General features: G+C 38.1%; 1 protein-coding gene across 1 annotated transcript; it reads left to right on the top strand.

The window, feature by feature from the left end:
• Positions 1-235: 235 nt before the first annotated feature.
• On the top strand, positions 236-18,648 carry LOC149239760 (pentatricopeptide repeat-containing protein At3g12770-like). Its single transcript, XM_089369963.1, has 4 exons — positions 236-350; positions 525-769; positions 15,378-15,555; positions 16,316-18,648. The coding sequence occupies exons 1-4, from the start codon at positions 236-238 to the stop codon at positions 18,646-18,648; spliced, it is 2,871 nt and encodes a 956-aa protein (XP_089226089.1).
• Positions 18,649-19,565: the final 917 nt, after the last annotated feature.

Raw genomic sequence — 19,565 nt, 5'->3', positions numbered from 1 at the left:
TGAAGGATGTTAAGAAGAAAGAAGTCTATGTAAAAGACTTAGCAAAGGGAGAAAGGACATCTAATGATCTATCCATAACAAAGGAAGGTATGGAGAACTGTGTGAAATTTCCAAAATCTTCTCCAATTAAATTTTTGAGTTATATAGAAAATTAGATTTTCAAAGAAGGGAGTTGGAAAAACAGAGAATAGATGTTCAAGATAGATTGATGAATAAGGAAAACAAAAGAATTGTCATGAATGACAGTTACAAGAGAAAGGAGATGTATATGAAAGTTCAACAGACTGACGCTACAAAGGAAGGAGTTCACTACAATGAACAAGAGAAGGAAGACATCATTAGGGCAGATGGTATAGAAGAGAGACCAATGGACAGTCTCATGAGTTCTTTTAAGAATTCAAAACAACATACTGATGCGCTGACAGAGGAGAAATAAACAGTGCAACAAACTGAATTGTTGCCGAAGGAAAACAAGGCACAACAACCTTGTGTTTTTAATTTTAACAAGTGTTTTATAAGTGCAGGTTTTGTTGCAAATGCTGGAGGATATTTGGAACAGCTAAGCCACTTAAAGATGAAAGAAGGAGATTCTATGGAAGAATTCAATCCATGGAGCAGGGATGTTAAATTGCTAGAGAGAGTGTTGAATAGTCATGATTTAGTGCAAGAGGGTAAGGATGATAGGGAGGCAACAAGAAAACCAAAAGTTGGAGCAAGCAAAGAAAAAGTCAGCATAATAGTCAGCAACGCAACCAAGGCAAAATATGAAGTAAGTAAAATAAACCAGCAACTATAAAGAGAAAGTAACCAATAGTAGATTGAAGAACTAGTGGACAACAACAACAACCTGAAGCAAAGAGAAGGAGGCAGAAATATGAAGCAGAATATGAACCAGTCCAAAGATGTACTGGAGATAGAGATTGAAGAAATGTGGGAGCTGATGATGAAGCAGTCCAAATGGAGGAAAATGATAGCAACAGGAAGAAATATCAATCAGAACTTGAATCTGATTGACAAGAAGAAGAAGATGGAGCAAAAGACAATAGAAGTACAACAACAACAAGGGAACAAAGCATGTGGACAGTTACAGAACAAAGTGTGGGATCCAGGAAGACAAAGACCAGAAGACACATGATCAGGAGATCATGAATATTTTCTACTTTGGGAGTCTAATGCAGGAGCATTGAGCACAAGGAAAATCATTGTAATTGAGTAGACATAGGGGGGTCATGTATTTTTAGGAAGTAGTTTTCCTAAGTCTCAAGTTAATGTAATTTAGGCCTTTTAGTGATTTGAGTAGATAATGGGAGGAAATTGTAAGTGCTCTTGAATAAATGAGGACATGAGTGGGAGTAATAACAAAAGAATTCAAAATCAAATGTAACTCTTTAAACATTCCATGATTCGAGGGACAAGAGAGAGACTTTAGGAATTAATTAGAAGTGGACATAATGGACAAAGGATTTAGGAGTTGGTTCAGTAGATATAGGAGTCTAACCAGGATAGTTCAACATAATTCCTGGCATATATGTAAGCCTACGGGTAGAGTCAAAAAGAGGGAGGTCACTGATAGTTGAAAATCAGGCCTGTGCGAGACAGAGAAGTCTCGAATGTAATCTTTGTTTTTACATATATATACAAAGTTTATTTCCTGACTATGTCAGTATGCTAAAGAAGTATTTCATGTATGAATTACTTGTGAATTTGTAGGCTCTGCAACAGGTTGCAGGCAGAATTCTGAAGGACACAGAGGAATGGAGTTGATTCAGAGGAATCGTAAAAGGATCCTTGAATCAAATTGGGGAAAAGAGTGAAGCTCTGAGGTGGAAGCGAAGTGAGATTCACAAAGGAGTAAAGCTCAGGAGGATTCACGCAATAAAATAGCAAGAAGGCCGAAGAGGAGCAAACCACAGAAGAATTGAAGTCTAGCGCAAAAACTAAGTGAAAAAGGAAGAACATAGAAGTGAAGTTCGACGCTCAGCAACCGTTAGATCTCGAGGATCAACGGTCCAGATGACGTCGCTAAAGAGTAGATAGAATATCGCATCGGCAGAGTTAATCATGTAATTTTGGGCTGCAAGTGGAAAACTCGATTTACACTAAAAAAACGAGTGAAAACTTAGTCAGAAACGAGTTCTAGATTTGAAGCATTTATAGGCAAGGTTTTATACCATATCGGGTCCGTAAGATCGGCGCTTTGAAGTGAAAGGATCTGGCCTGGAGGGTTAGTGAAATGCGATCGCGTGAATAAATCTCAACCGTCGGATCATGAATCAGATTGACGGTCATGATTAGATCACTAAATCGCAATCTGAGGAGTTAGGGTTGGCGGTCAATGGGAATGCCGATGCGCCGATAGCGATAAAGCGCTAGTCGGCGATCGGGGAAGTAGAGTTCAGAGAGCGCAGAGGAAGAAGGTAGATCCGATGATTTATTATATGCGGGTGCATAGGATTTGAAATCCGAATAAAGGGTTTCGGAGCGGAGTTTTAATGAAATCATATATATATATATATATATATATATATATATATATATATATATATATATATATATATATATATATATATATATATATATATATAGATATATATATATAGATATATATATATATATATATATATATATATATATATATATATATATATATATATATATATATATATATATGCGTTCCGATAGTCGCGTATTGGGAATAAAGGGGTGATGAGGCATATGTGACCCATGAAGAGCGATAACCGATTGCGATGAGGTTTAACCTTGGGGACTATGCAAAAGTCCGTATAAAAGCAGAGAAAGGTAAGTTTATGCGTGTTTGGGTATATTTCTGTGAAGAATGGAAATAAAGCGTCGATAAAGGGTTTTATGTGTTAAAACCTTATGTAACGAAGGTTAAGGAAGGTAAAGGTTATATATGGTGAAAAAGGGCCTTAACCATATATGGTTTGAATTTTTGACTCCATTAAAGAGTTAAATACCTGGGACAGAAGTGTGGATGCATATTTATGCATACTGTGGGTATGTGCGGGGGTATCCCTGCACCAGTATTGACCCATTGTATTCACGTGGAATGTAGCCTATTTAAAGGGGGGGAATTAAACCAACATAGATTCATCTTTACTCTAGATCTACTAAGGGCAGAGAGGGATCAAATATCGTGATATGCAAACTAGCATAAAGTGAAAAAAATATTTGATCCCTCTCGGGGCTTGGTAGATCAAGAGTAAAAATGGATCTTGTAATTTAATGTCACTTAAACATTTTAACTTGGTTAAAAAAAAATATTAATTTTATTAATTTTTATAAATTACTAATATTAGTTTTTAACCTCCAAGGTTTATGATAACCCGTGGTATTGACCCATGGTAATACCATGGTATTCATGTGAGCATAGACTATTTAAAGGGGAAATTCTATTAGCTTAGATCCATCTTAATTCCGGGTCTACCAAGTGCTAGGAGGGATAAATAGATTTCATCCCTCTAAAAGTGGTAGATGTGGAGTTAAGATGGATATAGGTTGATTTTTATGATAATGAAGCTATTAAATAGACTTAGGAAATTATATTGTAGAAAACATCTTAAGGTGAATGGTTAAAGCTACATTTAGTCACTTCACAAAATTTAGTAAAAAATACCAATATCTCCATTAATATTGGTTTTTCTGATTTAACAAAAAAAAAATTCAAACAGTGAAATATTATCACTCTTTCTGCATCACCCTCGCAGAAGAGAGATAGTCGCTGCCCAGATTTCCCACGATTTTTCAAACGTTCTCAATATGATATCTTCATGAAAAAGAAGAGAGATAGTCGCTGCCTAGATTTCCCATGATTTTTCAAACGTTCTCAATATGATATCTTCATGAAAAAGTTAAGGTACTGATGTTGGATTAGTTGTTTGAAAAATATGTTGGTTTGTACAACCTTTCATCTTCTCCGTTATTGTTAGTTTGTCGTAATGATCTGTAGGGGTTTGGACACTGCATCATATTGTTGTAAAAGCCGAAGATTGTGCACAAAAAGGAAATTAATCCACACGTTACAACATTGTTTAAAAATGAAAGACGTATGAAGGTAGTGAATTATCCTAATAAGCATTTGAGATTGGGAGAGACGTAATTAAATTTTATCATTTAATTGAAGATTTCCAATTAAAATAATAATAAATCTACATTTATATATTTATATATTGATTGGAAGACTTCTGACAACGGTCACTTCTTTCCATTAGATCCCCTTCAAGCCTTTGGGATACCTACTATTTAATTATATTATATAGTTGGGGCTTGCTACTTGTTGGCGTGTTGGAGTAATCAAACTTGATGTGTTTTTTTTTTTTATCTCGCAATTGGAGTCTATGGAATAAGAAAGACATTTGGTAGCTTGACAAAAGTGGTAGAGAAAAGATTAATCTCTCCTACCTTGACAAAACTGGTGGTCAAGATCAACACCTACAAGAACTTTGTTGTGGAATATTATCAAAACTAATAGAAGGATATGAAAGAGTGTACAGTAAGAACCTTGACAAACACAACCACTGAAACTTGCAACATTGTTTGTAGGAAGAGAAAATTATGTTTCTTTTTTCCAAACATGTATGTTAGTATATTACAGTTTAATGAATATGTTTTCCTATTATCATATATGGTTTCATACTTTAACAAAACATTTGCCAAGACTTCACAATGTTTTATTATTCAGTGAAAGATTTGCCAAGATCTTACAAGATTTTATAATTCAGTGAAAGATTCACCATGACTTTACAAGATAATATAATCTGGTGAGAGATTCACCAAAAAAATTATATATACATATTATATTATTGATAAAATTGCCTCCCATTTTTCCTATGTATCATGGGGATTCACCCATTTATTATACATATAAATTTAGGGTGGTTCTTAAAATTTTCCTTGGTACATAGCACCACATGTACACCATGCACACAACACTGTATGTACATAGCACTGCATATACAACATGTACATAGCACCATATGTATACAACACTGCATATCCAACATGCACACAACACCGCATATCCATCATGCGCACAATACAATATGTACACAACACCACATATCGAACATGTACATAACACCATCTATACCCAACATTGCATATAAAATACACACACAACACCATATATAAAATAGGCACACAACACCATATGTACAATTGTTGAATATACAATATGCACAACATATGCACAACAATAGCACTACACAGCCAAAACCACAATGCTCTACTAAGCAACCTTACTTCTAGTGTTTTATCCATGCTTGTCCCAACATGTTGCAAAGCACATTGCTTTCATTCCGCTGATGTATCCCTCAACATATCCTATCCATAACATAAACATAAACATAGTATAAACACATAGTATAAACTCATATCCACATGATACTGATTTCATAAATTTGTCAAGGCTACTCTTCCCACTTGATTCCTCATAAGACCAGGAACCTCTTCATGCCATTCACCTGCATAAACAATTATTCCTCCACAAGACTGATACCTGAAAACCTTGTCGGACAGTGACATAGATACATATACATAAACATTAGCATAAAAAAATCATGATCCTGTTAGACAATGACATACATACACACATATATACATATAAACATTAACATTAAACAACCATGATCCATGGTGACCCTATCAGACGCGACATACACACATACATACTTGTATACATATAACATCAACATAATCATGATCACAACATAATTACCAGATATCATAAGGTCAAGGTGTTGGGTGTGACTTTTTACCTATTTTCTGCACCTTCTTTCCCCAATTTTGATCTTATTATCCTCTAGGCCTATGAACTTTACATGATTAATCACCCTTTTTCTCACTTTTATAACCTATTCTACTGTCATGTTATTTTGCCGTATTTTACTGAATAATACGATACTTTATTCCTTTTTGTGGCTAACTGGGGTGAGCATTGGAGGAGTATTTTGGAAGCTCTTCTCCTTTTCAGGGGTTGCTCGCGAGAACAAGGCTATGGAGTAAACAGGCAACGCTGATCAATTATAGAGCAGGGTAGAGCAGTTCGTTGTTACACCCTGTATGTTGTTACAAGTTGTTGTTACACATTGAATGTTGTTACAAGATGTTGTTACACTATGCACTGATACAAAGGTCCGTTGTTACACCAAGGGTGTTGTCGCCAATGATTGTCGTAACATCCCGAACTGCTATTCACTCGTAGGATGTTGTTGCACCGGAGCTGGCAAGTATGGGTACTATTCCACATAACAGCTATCGACATTAGGAATTGTTTATTTTGGAAGCAACAAACCCAAGGGGTGCAATTCTAACTAATGTATATTTGTATTTAGAAATAGGTTGTAACTACTTTTATTTTTGATCAGCATGAGAATCGTGAGATTCTCATGACTGATCTGTTTCTAATTTTAGGCATGTAATAACTATAAAACAAACTCGATTTCCTATGTACATGGACGACATATAGAAGAGTATTGTACTTCTATAACTCTGAATTATTTTTAATAGTAATCACTATGGTGACGCTGTTATTTCTCTTCATTTGATTTGTTAATTACTTTCATGTTATTACGGTTTGCTGTACGAATTGTGAATTACATCCGTTGTTGTTCCAATTTATATTATGTCGCTACACTGAGTTAATCAACAAAATGGTAGTAACCAGTTGGAGTAGATATTAGTCACTGTGTGACGCGCACTTACTTTGGTAGTTGCGAAGTGTGATTTCAATTCTGTGGAGTGTTTTTATTTCTACATGAATGTTTGATTCAACAATTTGATTTAGCGACATCTTTTACTGTTCTTTCCATTTTTTTCATTCTTGGTTGTAGTGTATCGACACAAACAGTGCGAACTCCATTGAAACAACAAGACCTACCCTGGGTTAATAATTAAATGTTGTAGTCTCGGTCAATTAGGATTGATTAAAACAACAATACATTTTGGCGTTGTTTCCGGGAATGGCAGTTGATGATACAGTCTCGAGAACCCGTTTTGAGGTAATAGTTCCTATTTGATCGATAACTATGTTTTTTTTCAAGGTTCTTTATCCTATCAAGTATATCTTGCCTCTAGACTACTAGTTCTTAAAACCTTACTGACAAATTAATGGTCGCATATTGTCTCAACCACTCTCGCAATAGATAGGGAAACTTTGTGAAAAATTTCATGAATATTGGTGTAAAGATAACTTTACTTCCACTTTTCAAGGTTGATCCTCAAGTTTCTAGTCCCATGTCATGCAAATTTGTTTGCTTTCTCTTCAAACCAATCCTAAATCTCCTCTCATGAAGGTTTCTAGTGCATTCCCTCCACAAAGATCTTAATCTTTCAGGTCACAACTATGTAATCATATGTTGGTGCAAGGATCAGATCAAGAGTTCAATTTCCTTAGCAATCAAAACCTTTCTAAGCATGGACACTTTCAATCTCCAAAGGCTAGAGAAGGTCTCACTCATGATATTGACATGAATTAAAAACCTGATGATCACAATATTAGGCCAAGGAGGCAATATTGGTAGAGAGACTAGACATGAAGTTCCTAAACATTCACACAAAGATTCATTAAAGATGCATTAAAGAATACTCTAAACAATTAAAGAATGCGTTCATCTAGATACATTGAACTTAGAGAATTTAGAATTGGAACGATTTTTCATTCATTTATCAAATACGCATGATATTTTCAAGATAGGACCAAAGGCATTGTTCATTACATGTATTAATAATCTACCAGGACTATTCCAATATTCAGGGTGCTCTCAACTATTTCTCCTCTTACATATATATGCATCTCTCGATTGCCTTTTATAGGCTTCTCCCATGGGGAACACACTAGCACCCTTGTAGGTCAAATATAGAAGACAAGTCTATGTGATATTTCATAAAAGTCTTCAACTCATGGTAGCTTGTTGAGTTCTAACATATGGTGTCACTTACACAATATTCTTCTCTTTCCTAACATAATGTCCTTTGTTGAAACTCTTATGTCTTTAGAACTTCCAAAACTCGGCTTCCCTTGGTACCAACAACGTTATATCAAATTCATTGATGACAAACAACAAAGAGAAATAATAAATAACAGTACCAAATAAATTCTCCTAATTACGTTTAAATATTATTAGTATTATTAATTTGTTAATATTTCATTATTGAATTTAATATAAAATTACTTCATAATTATATTTATATTTGTAAAATTATATATAATTCTATATTAATTAATTTTTATAATAATACTAATCGAATTTTAAGGTTACCGCCCAGTGGTGTATAAGACCCCTATTTATGGGATAAGGGACTCCCTACACTCAATGATATGGTCAAAGGTATTCATACAAATTCTAGAGGATGATTTATCAAACTGTTGCCAGTGTTAAGGAGATACTTGCATGGGTGTTGGGATCATGCACAGAGGTAGTTGTTTTACCCCTAAATCGGGTGCAATGGAGAAGAACAAGGAAAGAATTATAGTTCAATGCAGTGATTGGAGGATATGGGGTGAAAGAGGTAATGCTAAATCTGGGATTGGATGTAAACATATTTCCCAAATGTCCTGAGAGTTCATGGGATGGCCTAGCTTGGTCTACTCATCAATCCATCTCCAGTTACCTATTTCATAATATATTTAAATGTTAAAGTTTACAAAAGTGGGTTTAGCTCAAGTACTTGGGAAAATTGTTTGTAATCCTATTGTGCTTAGTTTTATTTCATAAAATGACATGTTGGTTTATTATGATAAAGCTAAGAAGATAGATGTCCCTAAGTGAAACACCTAAGTTCTTTCTAAATCGTAAATTTTCTCTTAAATATTAACTTGTAGGATATTGGTAATAACCTAAAAAAATATAAGAGTAATTTCAACTTAAACCTAATCAATTATCTATTTTTTATATTGAAAACCAAACAAAAGATGTTTAGAATATGATACATATTCTACTCTCTGAGTTTGAATTTTTTATAATTTTTCATGTTTATGAAAAGATGATGCCACTAATATATACATATATATAGGCTTGAAGTTTTCTCTAGTTAATTTTAACGAAAATTAGGTAGAATTTTTAGAAAAGTTAACTTTATGTTCTTTAATCTATAAAATTCAAGTGTCCCAAGAAAATTTTTAAGAGGCTAAATTCATTTATGCATTAAAAATATATATTTTAAATAACAAAAAAAAATTCCTATATATATAAAGTATAATTCAATTTTGTATATATTTTATTATTTAAAAAAAAATTCTACTCCAAAGTACAATTTTTTCTAAAATAATAAAATATATACCGAATTGAATTAGACTTTATGTATGAATCCCCAAACCATATCATGCTTAAAACCAGGATGAAGGCCATGCGGGAACGGACAGTGGAACTCTGGTGCTAGGGTTTCACTAAGCGAGGGAAGGAGGGCAACAGGCACCCATGGAGACACAAGGAGGAGGGAGCTCCACTCCCTCCTACAGTAATATGGTAGCAAACAGAGGAAGAGGAGGGAAAAAGAACAAACCTACACAACCCTTGGAGAACAAGACAAAAAACACTAAAACTCAGAAGGCGGAAGGCAACAAAACCCATGCAGATCAAGGGGCCCACGAAGAAGAATGTCAAGAGGAAAAAGAGGAAGACAGAGGTCAGGGATCAGAGAATAGAGCCAAGATGGGGCCCTGTAAACCTAAAACCATAACTAAACCTTGGGTTATTCTGAATGATCCAGCTCTGCAAGCGCACAGGGATCACATGGCAAACTATGCCATCATATGCAAATTTATGGGAATTTGGCCATCAGAGAAAGCGTTGTACACCTGGATAAAATACAACTGGAAACCAAAGGGGGAGTTAAATATACATCTTGGATCCAAAAGTTTTTTTACTGTGGTGTTTACGAACATGGAAGACAGAGACAAGATTTTTGAAGGAGGGCCACACTTCTTTGTAGCTGCTAGTCTCTATATGCAGCTATGGACAATGAACTTCGTGCCAGAACGAGAAACCTTCACTTCGGTACCGGTATGGATTAGACTATACTCCTTACCTTTAGATTATTGGATGCCAGAGTCTTTAAAAGCTATAGGAAATAAATTAGGTCATTTCTTAAAAATCTCAGAGGCAACTCTACGGGGAAAATATACATTCTATGCTCGTATATGTATGGAGATGGACCTATCAGGAGCCCTTCCAAATGAGGTCATCCTAGAAATCTATGACGAGGAATGGGTTCAAACAGTTGACTATGAACATATCTCGTTCAGATGTCACAAGTGCCATGAGCATGGGCACCTATCCAGAGACTGTCCACTTAATAGAAGGGATGAAAACCTAAATACTAGCAAAGGGAAAGACCAGACAGGTTTTACCAAAGTAGAAGGAAGAGGAAAAGGAGGGGGGAGGAAAACACAAAAGAACCCTATTGGGAATGATAAAACAAAAAGTTACAAGAAGTTTGAGATCTTAGGAGAAAAAGAGGCAGATGGAGGGGATCAAGAGAGTACAGAGAAGAAGACAGCAAGAGGGAAAGGAAGAACAGAACGAACACACAATGGATCCTTTGAGTACCATGGAAATAGAAAAAGACTAGGAAATGTCTCAAAGTGAAAGTGGCACAGAGGATCAAGACTTACAGGAGATCCTAGAAAGGGAAAACCTAGAGCTGGAAAAGTTTCTAGAATAGGGAGGGAACTTGGGAATAAACTCCATCCCTCATGAGGATGTGGACAAGGTCCAGCAGATATTCCTTAACAAGTCACACCAAACAGCTACAGGAGTCAAAAGAGGACATGACAACCAAGAAAACAAAGGGTCTTCCTCAATAGGATTAATAACAAGAAAACTAACAAAGAATCCAGGCAAGAGGAGGGGAAGAAAAAGACAGAAAGAACTATTACTGGAGTGTGGAAAACTCATGATTGACTCAGGAAGGATGAAAGACCTTTCCAGTTACTCCTTTAAAACCCCACCTCAATGAAAATCACAACCTGGAACATTAGAGGACTAGGGAGCAGAAGAAAACAGAGGAATCTAGGTAAAAGGATCAAAGAGGAAAAACCTGACATAGTATTCATATAGGAAACAAAATGCTCTGTGGAGAGGATCCGTGAAAAACATAGCAAATGGTTAAATAGATATGAATACCTTGAAGTTAAGGCAAATAAATCTGTTGGTGGCATTCTCACTCTATGGGATCCATATAAATTTGGCGTGATTGATGTGGAGGCGTCCAGACATCACCTTTCACTGATTTTCCAACCGGTGGTTGACAGAGAATGCTACATGATCACCAATGTCTATGGTCCGCAGCCAATGGAGGACAAACTTCGACTCCTCACAACACTAGAGGATATGAAGAAGAGATACCCAGCTCTACCCTGGATACTTGGAGGCGATTTTAACATAACAAAATCACTCATGGAGAAGAAAGGAGGAACTATAACACTTGGTAAAGACTCAGTTGCCTTCCAGAACTTCATCACCAATATGAAATTAGTTGATATGGAAACAAGCAATGGAATCTCCACTTGGAATAACAAGAGAGGGGGACCTACCCAAGTAGCCTCAAAACTAGACAGATTTATTGTTTCAAAGGAACTTCTTCTCAGGGGAGGCAACTTTACTGCACTCATTCTACCTTTTGGCGGTTCATATCACTCACCTATCCAATTTGAAGCTTCCCTCTTTGGCAAACCAAGGAACACCCCCTTCAGATTTGAGAATGCTTGGCTCACACATTCAGATTTCCTCAAAAACATTGAAGAATGGTGGAAGGAAGAGCTTCACCTTCAAGGTACAAAAATGTTCCTTCTACACAACAGGCTCAAACACATTAAAGGCAGACTCAAAGAGTGGAATAAAAAAGAATTTGGTAACATCTTCAAAGCTAAGGAAGATGTGGAAAAGAAACTAAAGGAAATAAACCAGATTCTTATCACTGAAGGCTATACAGAAGAAAGGAAAGAGAACGCATAGTCACTCCAGCAGGAGTGGGACAACAATTGTCTTCAAGAGGAAATATTCTGGAGACAGAAATCCAGAGTACAATGGATTAAAGAAGGGGAGAGAAACGCCAAATTCTTCCACAAATCCACCATAGCTCACAGAAACAACAATAGAATTGTGAAACTTACAGACCAACATGGAATAGATAGAAACACTCATGAAGAGATGGAGAAGGTTCTCCAGCATTTTCAGAAAATTACTGAGGAAACCTCGGAAGACAGATACTAGTCCACGAAAAGATTTACTTAGTACATCCCTAAATTGATTACTAGAGAAGATAATTTCAACCTCAACAGACCAGTAACAGAGGAAGAAATAGAGGAAGCCGTGAAAAAGATGCAAAATGGGAAAGCACCAGGCCTGGATGGCTTTAATGTAGATTTTTTCAAAGCTTGTTGGAGGATAGTGAAACAGGGCATCCTGGAGGTAGTGGAAGACTCTCAAAGATTTAAGACAGTCTTAAAGGCACTCAACGAATCTTTCATAGCTTTAATCCCCAAACAGAAAAAAAAGCCACCTCTCCAGACAGATTTAGACCTATAGCATTATGCAATGTGATATACAAAATTATATCCAAAGTCATTGCCAACTGTCTCAAACCTCTCCTCCCAACCCTAGTGTCAGAGGAGCAAACGGGCTATGTGGAAGGAAGACAAATTTTAGATAATATAATTCAAGCTCATGAAATGGTTCATTCACTCATTACCAACAAATAGGTAGGAATGATTATGCAGCTGGACATAGCAAAGGCCTATGACAAGCTTAGCTGGTCGTACATAAGAGCAATATTAAAAGCCTATGGCTTTGATCACAATTGGATTAAATGGGTTATGGCGCTAGTTACCACCGCCAGCTGTTCAATTCTTCTCAATGGCTCTCCTTCAAGAACTTTCAAGCCTTCTAGGGGTCTCAGGCAAGGAGATCCTCTTTCTCCTTTCCTTTTCATTCTAATGATGGAAGGGTTAGGGAGAGCTATCAGAGCTGCTAAGGAGGAAGGGAGAATTCAAGGTCTGAGACTCACTCAAGGTGGGGACACGGTGACACATCAACAATTTGTGGATGATACCATGCTTCAAGGCACACCCACTGTCAAGGAAGCCAAAGCATTCAAACAGATTCTGAGTTTGCTAGGGCAGTTGGCTCAGAGGTAAGTCTTACTAAATCTAAGATTTTCTTTTTCAATATGGATATTTCAATACAAAGAAATCTTTGCAGAATTTTGGGCTTTCAAAGGGAGTCACTGCCTACGAAGTACCTGGGAGTTCCTCTCACTGACAAACTGCTTCACAAAGATATCTGGGAGCATGTACTTAATAATCTAAAATACAAGATCAACAAATGGACAAATAGAGCACTAAATCTAGCAGGGACACTGATTCTCGTTAAGGCTGTCCTCCAAAGTATCCCTATCTATATGCTATCTGCCATTCTAGCACCAACCAATGTAGTTACTAATATAAGAGACATTTAGAGAGACTTTCTCTGGGGGAAGGTGAAGAAAAGAAGAAATGGGCCCTAGTGGCATGGGACAGAGTGTGCAAACCTAAGTCCCATGGTGGCTTGGGTCTTCATGACCCAGGAATTCTTAATAGAGTTCTTGGTACCAAAATCTGGTGGAGATGGCTAGAAGAAATACAAGCCCCCTGGGCAAAACTTTGGAAGCAAAAATATGCTAGCGAATGGCAGGAGAAGAATCTAATCAAAATGCTAGGACAAGTAAAAGGTTCTGCAATTTGGAATAGGGCATGGGAGAACAGGGCCCTAGTCCAAAATCACAGTTTCTGGGAGATCAGAAATGAAAACTTGGCTTGGTTTTGGCAGGATAATTGGCAACAGGAGGACAATTTCTGAAATGAAGAATTAGTAGACATTCACACTGATACCATCAACAAAGGATTAAGGTGGGTAAGTGACTACTGGGACCAATCAAGGAACAATGGGAAATGGAGAACATGGAAACTTCCAAATTACAGAAGAATGGGCATGCTGCATACTCAAGCTATAGTCCTTAAAGGTATTTTAGACAAGAGACAAATCTTAAACTCAAACTTGAATGATCAACTGAGATGGGGAAAGAACAAGGCAAGTCTCTTCAACCTCAAGAAGGCCAAAAGGATAGATGCAGGGTTGAACCTTTCAAACACAGATAAGACGTGGAAAGAAATCTGGGAAAATCCTCATTGGATGAAAGTCAAATTGTTCAAGTGGCTGGTTCACCAGGGCAAGATTCTGACATGGGATAATCTTAGAAAAAGAGGCTTTGTTGGCCCCTCAAGATGTCACTTATGTAACCAACAGGAAGAAACTACAAATCATCTCCTGAATAGATGCACTTTCACCACAACACTTTGGAATTGGGTTGGAGAAGTCTTTGAGCAGACAGACAAAGATGTTAATGACATCATCACTACTTTGAAGAATTGGAGGAAAATTTTCTCGGATAATGAGATCATAAACTCCGCCTGGATGCTGACCCCAGGATTCCTAATCTGGAATGTTTGGAAGGAGCGCAACAACAGGATTTTCAAGGAGAAAGCGAGTCCAGTGAGAAACATCCTCAAGCTAGTCCTTAAACAAATCAAAGAAACTGTTCATATCCTGGGAGGTGCAGCTACAGGTAAACCCATTGGACAAAGAGAGGCCAGAATTTTGGAGAAGTTAGAGCTTAGGGTTATTCACCCTCAGGGTTCTATGCAGATTATTAAGAAAACCTCAACAGAAAAGTCTTCTTGGCAACCCCCTTCTCATGGCTTTTTAAAATTCAACATAGACGGGGCTTCAAAAGGGAATTTGAGAGAAGCTGGTTATGGAGGGGTCTTGAGGGACATGGAAGGAAACATACAAGTCATCTTCCACAGCTATCTAGGCAAAGCAACCAACAATATGGCTGAGCTCATGGCGATGGAATTATGCCTGGAAATACTGCTCAAGTACAACATTCAAAATGTCATCATTGAGGCAGATTCAGAATTAGTCATTAACTCAGTGAAGAGGATAAATGTTGGCGCTGCTCCTGAGAAAATCTCAGAACACTGGAGGCTTCTGCAAGTCTACCAAAGAATCCAAGCGCACCTAAGAATGCTGAGAACCCTCAAGTTGGTGCATGTTCGTAGGGAAGCCAACAAAGTTGCGGACTGGCTGGCCAATGAGGGGGTTCGAAACAAGCATATCGATTTATGCTGCTAGTGGGAGGAGATAACAGATGACAGGTTGAAGGAGGGATGCTCATCCAGGGCCCTTAGCGACTGACAACAGCATCAGGAAAAATCAAGAGATAAAATTTGCTTACACAGAGCCACAGAGATGGGGTCTAGTTGATCTGGTTTCTTTATGAAGTGTTTTGACATAAGTGAGATCCTTTTTAGGATGCAGGTCTATGTCGGCCTCATTAACTCAGGTAACGGCAAACCAGATGTCTCAGGGGGACGGCTGGATGGAGGGATCTTCATCTCCCTTTGGCCCTTGCGCCGGAGCCTAGATTTTCTCGGTGAACGCAAAACCCCAGCTTTTATTCCTGTAAATAGCTTTACGGCCCTTGAAGTGGTTTCTGGTATATCGCATGCTCATCAAGCCGGAAGCGGTTTTTCTCAATTGGGAGCGATTCCACTCACCATGCGACACGTGGCTAAGGGCGGGGAGGAATTACCGCCTTCATCGCGCGCTAACTATTGACGCTTTTAGTTCGCGCGATATGATCCTTAACCGTTGGATCTAGCGAGGCTAATCTACGGCCAGGATTTTATGTGCATGTTGGTGGGTCCGCAACAGTGGTTATGTTTCGAGCTATTCGCATGACTTCTCCGGGATTGCACGCAAACGGTGGATTTCGGGTGGTTAAAGTGATCGAAGGATAAGTTAAAAACGAACCCGATAGGATTATAGATTATGGTCTATTGGGTTCATCGGGTTCGTTTTATTTGTTAACAGGTGTGCTTGTTGGCCATCTGATATGTTTTTCATCCGCTAGATCTTCATCACAAGATCCAACGGTCAATTTTTGCACTACTTGTTTGATTTGTTGGGTTCGAGTCCTTGGGTTCGCTTTGTTGTTTTGAGACCTTGATTTGGGGTAGGCCTGTCATATTGGTGGGCCTCACCACCGCGGTCACTTTTTGTAGGCTATTTCCTTTTTCTTTAATTGAATAGAAGAATCCGCTCTTGCCTTAGCGAAAAAAATTTAGACTTTACATACCATGTAAATATGTATTGCTAACGTTAGAATTCCTTTTATTTTATTTCATTTCATTTCATTTCAATATCTCAAGACGGAACGCTGATTAAAGATTACGATTCATGGCAATCTTTAACAGAGTTTGTTGAAACTGCATTGTTTGTTGTCATGGGAACCGAAACTGTGGCACTGCAACCACAACTGGTGTTTGGTGTTCATGGCACTCATAGGGACAGAAACAAAACGCAACAGATGAATTTTTGTTTTCATGTTAGGTGTAAAAGTACAACGGAAGAATCCTTGCAGCAACGAGTGCAGGGTATGAAATGCCGCTTTGAGTTGGTTGCACAAGTTACCACTCTCTGCAACGAGGGCAGATTGAAGGACGCTCTCAGTCTGACTCACCATATAGATCACCAAAGTATTAATGGTCGAGGACAGCTGGAAATATACGCTTGTCTTCTTGATTTGTGTTCCGCCATGAATGCTCTTGGAGAAGGCAAGCAAGTCCATCGTCGCATTCTCATGGCCGGACTTCACCAAAACGTTTTTTTGTCGACAAAGCTCGTAACCATGTATGCGGCGTGCGGGAATCTTTGGGATGCACGCCAAGTGTTTGACAATATGTCTAAACGAAATGTCTTCTTGTGGACTGCCATGATCAATGGGTACGTAAAAAATGGGCTGTATGAGGAGGCTATGGCATTTTATTTTCAAACGAGAAGGGAAGGGATATTTGCGGACAATTTCACGTTTTCCTCTGTGCTCAAGGCTTGTTCTGGTTTATCAGCTCTGAATCAGGGTAAGGAAATACATGTAGACATAATCAAAAGTGGGGTTAATCCAAATGTTTTTGTAGGTACCGCTCTCATAGATATGTATGTTAAATGTGGTAAACTAGAGGATGCACGCCAAGCGTTTGACGAAATGCCTGAACGAAACGTGGCGTCATGGAATACAGTTATATTGGGTTATGCTCAGAGCGGGGAAGCTGAAGAGGCTATGGAGCTCTTTCATCAAATGAGCTGGAATGGCATCCAACCCAACTCCGTTACCCTTGTGAGTATTCTCACAGCATGTATTGAAATTGCAGCTCTGAAATGGGGTATGGAAGTTCATGGTCACATTATAAAAGCTGATCTAGAATTTAATGGATTTATAGGAAGTGTCCTTGTAACTATGTATGCACGGTTTGGAAGAATAGAGGCTGCAAGACAAGTGTTTGACAGAATCTCTGAAAGAGATGTGGTGGTGTGGAGTTCAATGGTTACCGCATATTCTCAGAATGGGTATGCTAATGAGGCCTTGAAACTCTTTCGTTGTATGCATCACAATGGTATGAAACCCAATCCAGTTACCATTGCCAGCATTCTACCCGCATGTGGTGATTTAGCATCTTTGAAACGGGGCAAGGAGATTCATAGTTACATTATCAGAAATAAAATTGAATCCAATGTATTTGTGTGTAGTTCTCTGATAGACATGTATGCGAAATGTGGATATATAGAGGTGGCTTGCCAGGTGTTTGATCAAAAATCTGAGAGAGATGTAATATCCTGGACTGCAATGATAGCAGGATATGGGATGAATGGGCAGGGTGAAAAAGCACTTAGATGCTATTACCAAATGCGAGAGCAAGGCTTGAAACCAAATGATGTCACGTTTGTTGTTCTTTTGTCTGCGTGTAGCCATGCAGGCCTAGTAGTGGAAGGGTGGCAACATTTTGACTCCATGAGTAAGGATTATCATATTACACCCAGATTAGAGCACTATGCATGCATGGTTGATCTTCTTGGTCGTGCTGGACGCCTAGAAGATGCAGAAAATTTCATCCAAAATATGCCAGTAAAACCAAATGCTGCCGTGTGGGGAGCGCTGCTGGGTGCATGCAGAATTCACTACAATATAGAGCTCGCAGAACGTGTTGCAGGACATCTTTTTGAGATAGAGCCTGAAAATACTGGAAATTACATTCTGCTGTCAAACATCTATGCGGCTGCTGGAAGGTGGAATGATGTTGAATCTGTCAGAAGGATGATGGAGGATAAGGGTATAAAGCCACGGGCAGGATGCAGCTGGATTGAGTATAAGGGTAAAGTTTGTGTATTTCGTGTTGGAGACAAATCACATCCACAGGCTGAGGAAATTTATGCAATGCTGCGGAGCCTTGCTGGGAAGATGAAGGACGTTGGCTATGTGCCTGCTACAAAATTTGTGCTACAAAACGTGGAGGAGTCTGAGAAGGAAAATATCCTGTGTGGTCACAGTGAAAGGCTGGCCCTTGCGTTTGGGCTAATTAACACAGGCCCTGGGTTACCCATCAGGATTACCAAGAACATCCGTGTTTGTGGTGATTGTCACAGTGCAATCAAGGCCATTTCCACTATTGTTGGACGTGAGATTATTGTGAGAGATTCACAACGGTTCCATCATTTTGGAGATGGAGCATGTTCATGTGGGGATTACTGGTGATTTTAGTTGGAAGAGCCGCAAAAGATCTTTAACAACTATGTGTATGCATATATACTATGTTTAGCTTGCTTTATGTGGGGTTTTTGCGGAGATCTAAGCATATCAATTTGATGATCCAAGAAGCTGTGGGGTATGTTTGGACTAGCAATGCAACTAGGGAGACAAGACTAAAGGATTTCTAGTCTCCTCGAACAAATTTCCAAGAAGAAAGCATATAAACTATGAAAACTTGAAGCATATTATCTGTTCTAATTTATCGTGAAATAACCTGTTGATGCACATCAACAATTCAAAAGTTCTGCAAGCCATTGTGGGAGTCTTTCCATCATCAGCTTCAGTAGCATAATAATGCCCCAGCCTGTCCTATGACTTTTCCATGTAATTTTTGCAAAAATGGCAACCCTCCCCATTCTCAGAAGGATTTGTTACGTTTTCGAAGTCTATGCTATCTACTAAAAAAATTCATAATATGACACCCCTCCCTAGTCTTAGAAGGATATGTTACGTTTTCAAAGTCTATTCTATCTACTAAATTTTTTTCATAATTCATAATCTTTAAAGCTGTTTTCTCGATTTCCTTAGGTTTAGGAGCCACCTTTCACCCACATGGTGGGTGAGAGTGGCCCCATATCATCAAAACATTGTTGGAAACTAGTTCACCATTGAGGAGGGGGGTAGGGTGAATCTCTAGTGTGACATTTTAAACATTTTTCACAATTACTTAATCTTTTATACCATGCACAAACTAAAATACAAAACCATAGATCCTAGCACCAAATACAAACATGCAACCATAAAAACAATCAACACAAAAGACACAAGTGTTTCTAGAGGAAAACCCATCCCGGACAAAAAACCACCCTGCTGTTGTTGCGCTGCTAAATTCTTTTATTAATTATTGAACAAATTATACATGG

Source organism: Pinus tabuliformis, chromosome 8 (assembly GCF_031772625.1).
Source record: "Pinus tabuliformis cultivar Carrire ecotype Pingquan chromosome 8, CPIR1, whole genome shotgun sequence".
NCBI lineage: Eukaryota > Viridiplantae > Streptophyta > Pinopsida > Pinales > Pinaceae > Pinus > Pinus tabuliformis.
This window is presented reverse-complemented; position numbering and strand designations above follow the sequence as displayed.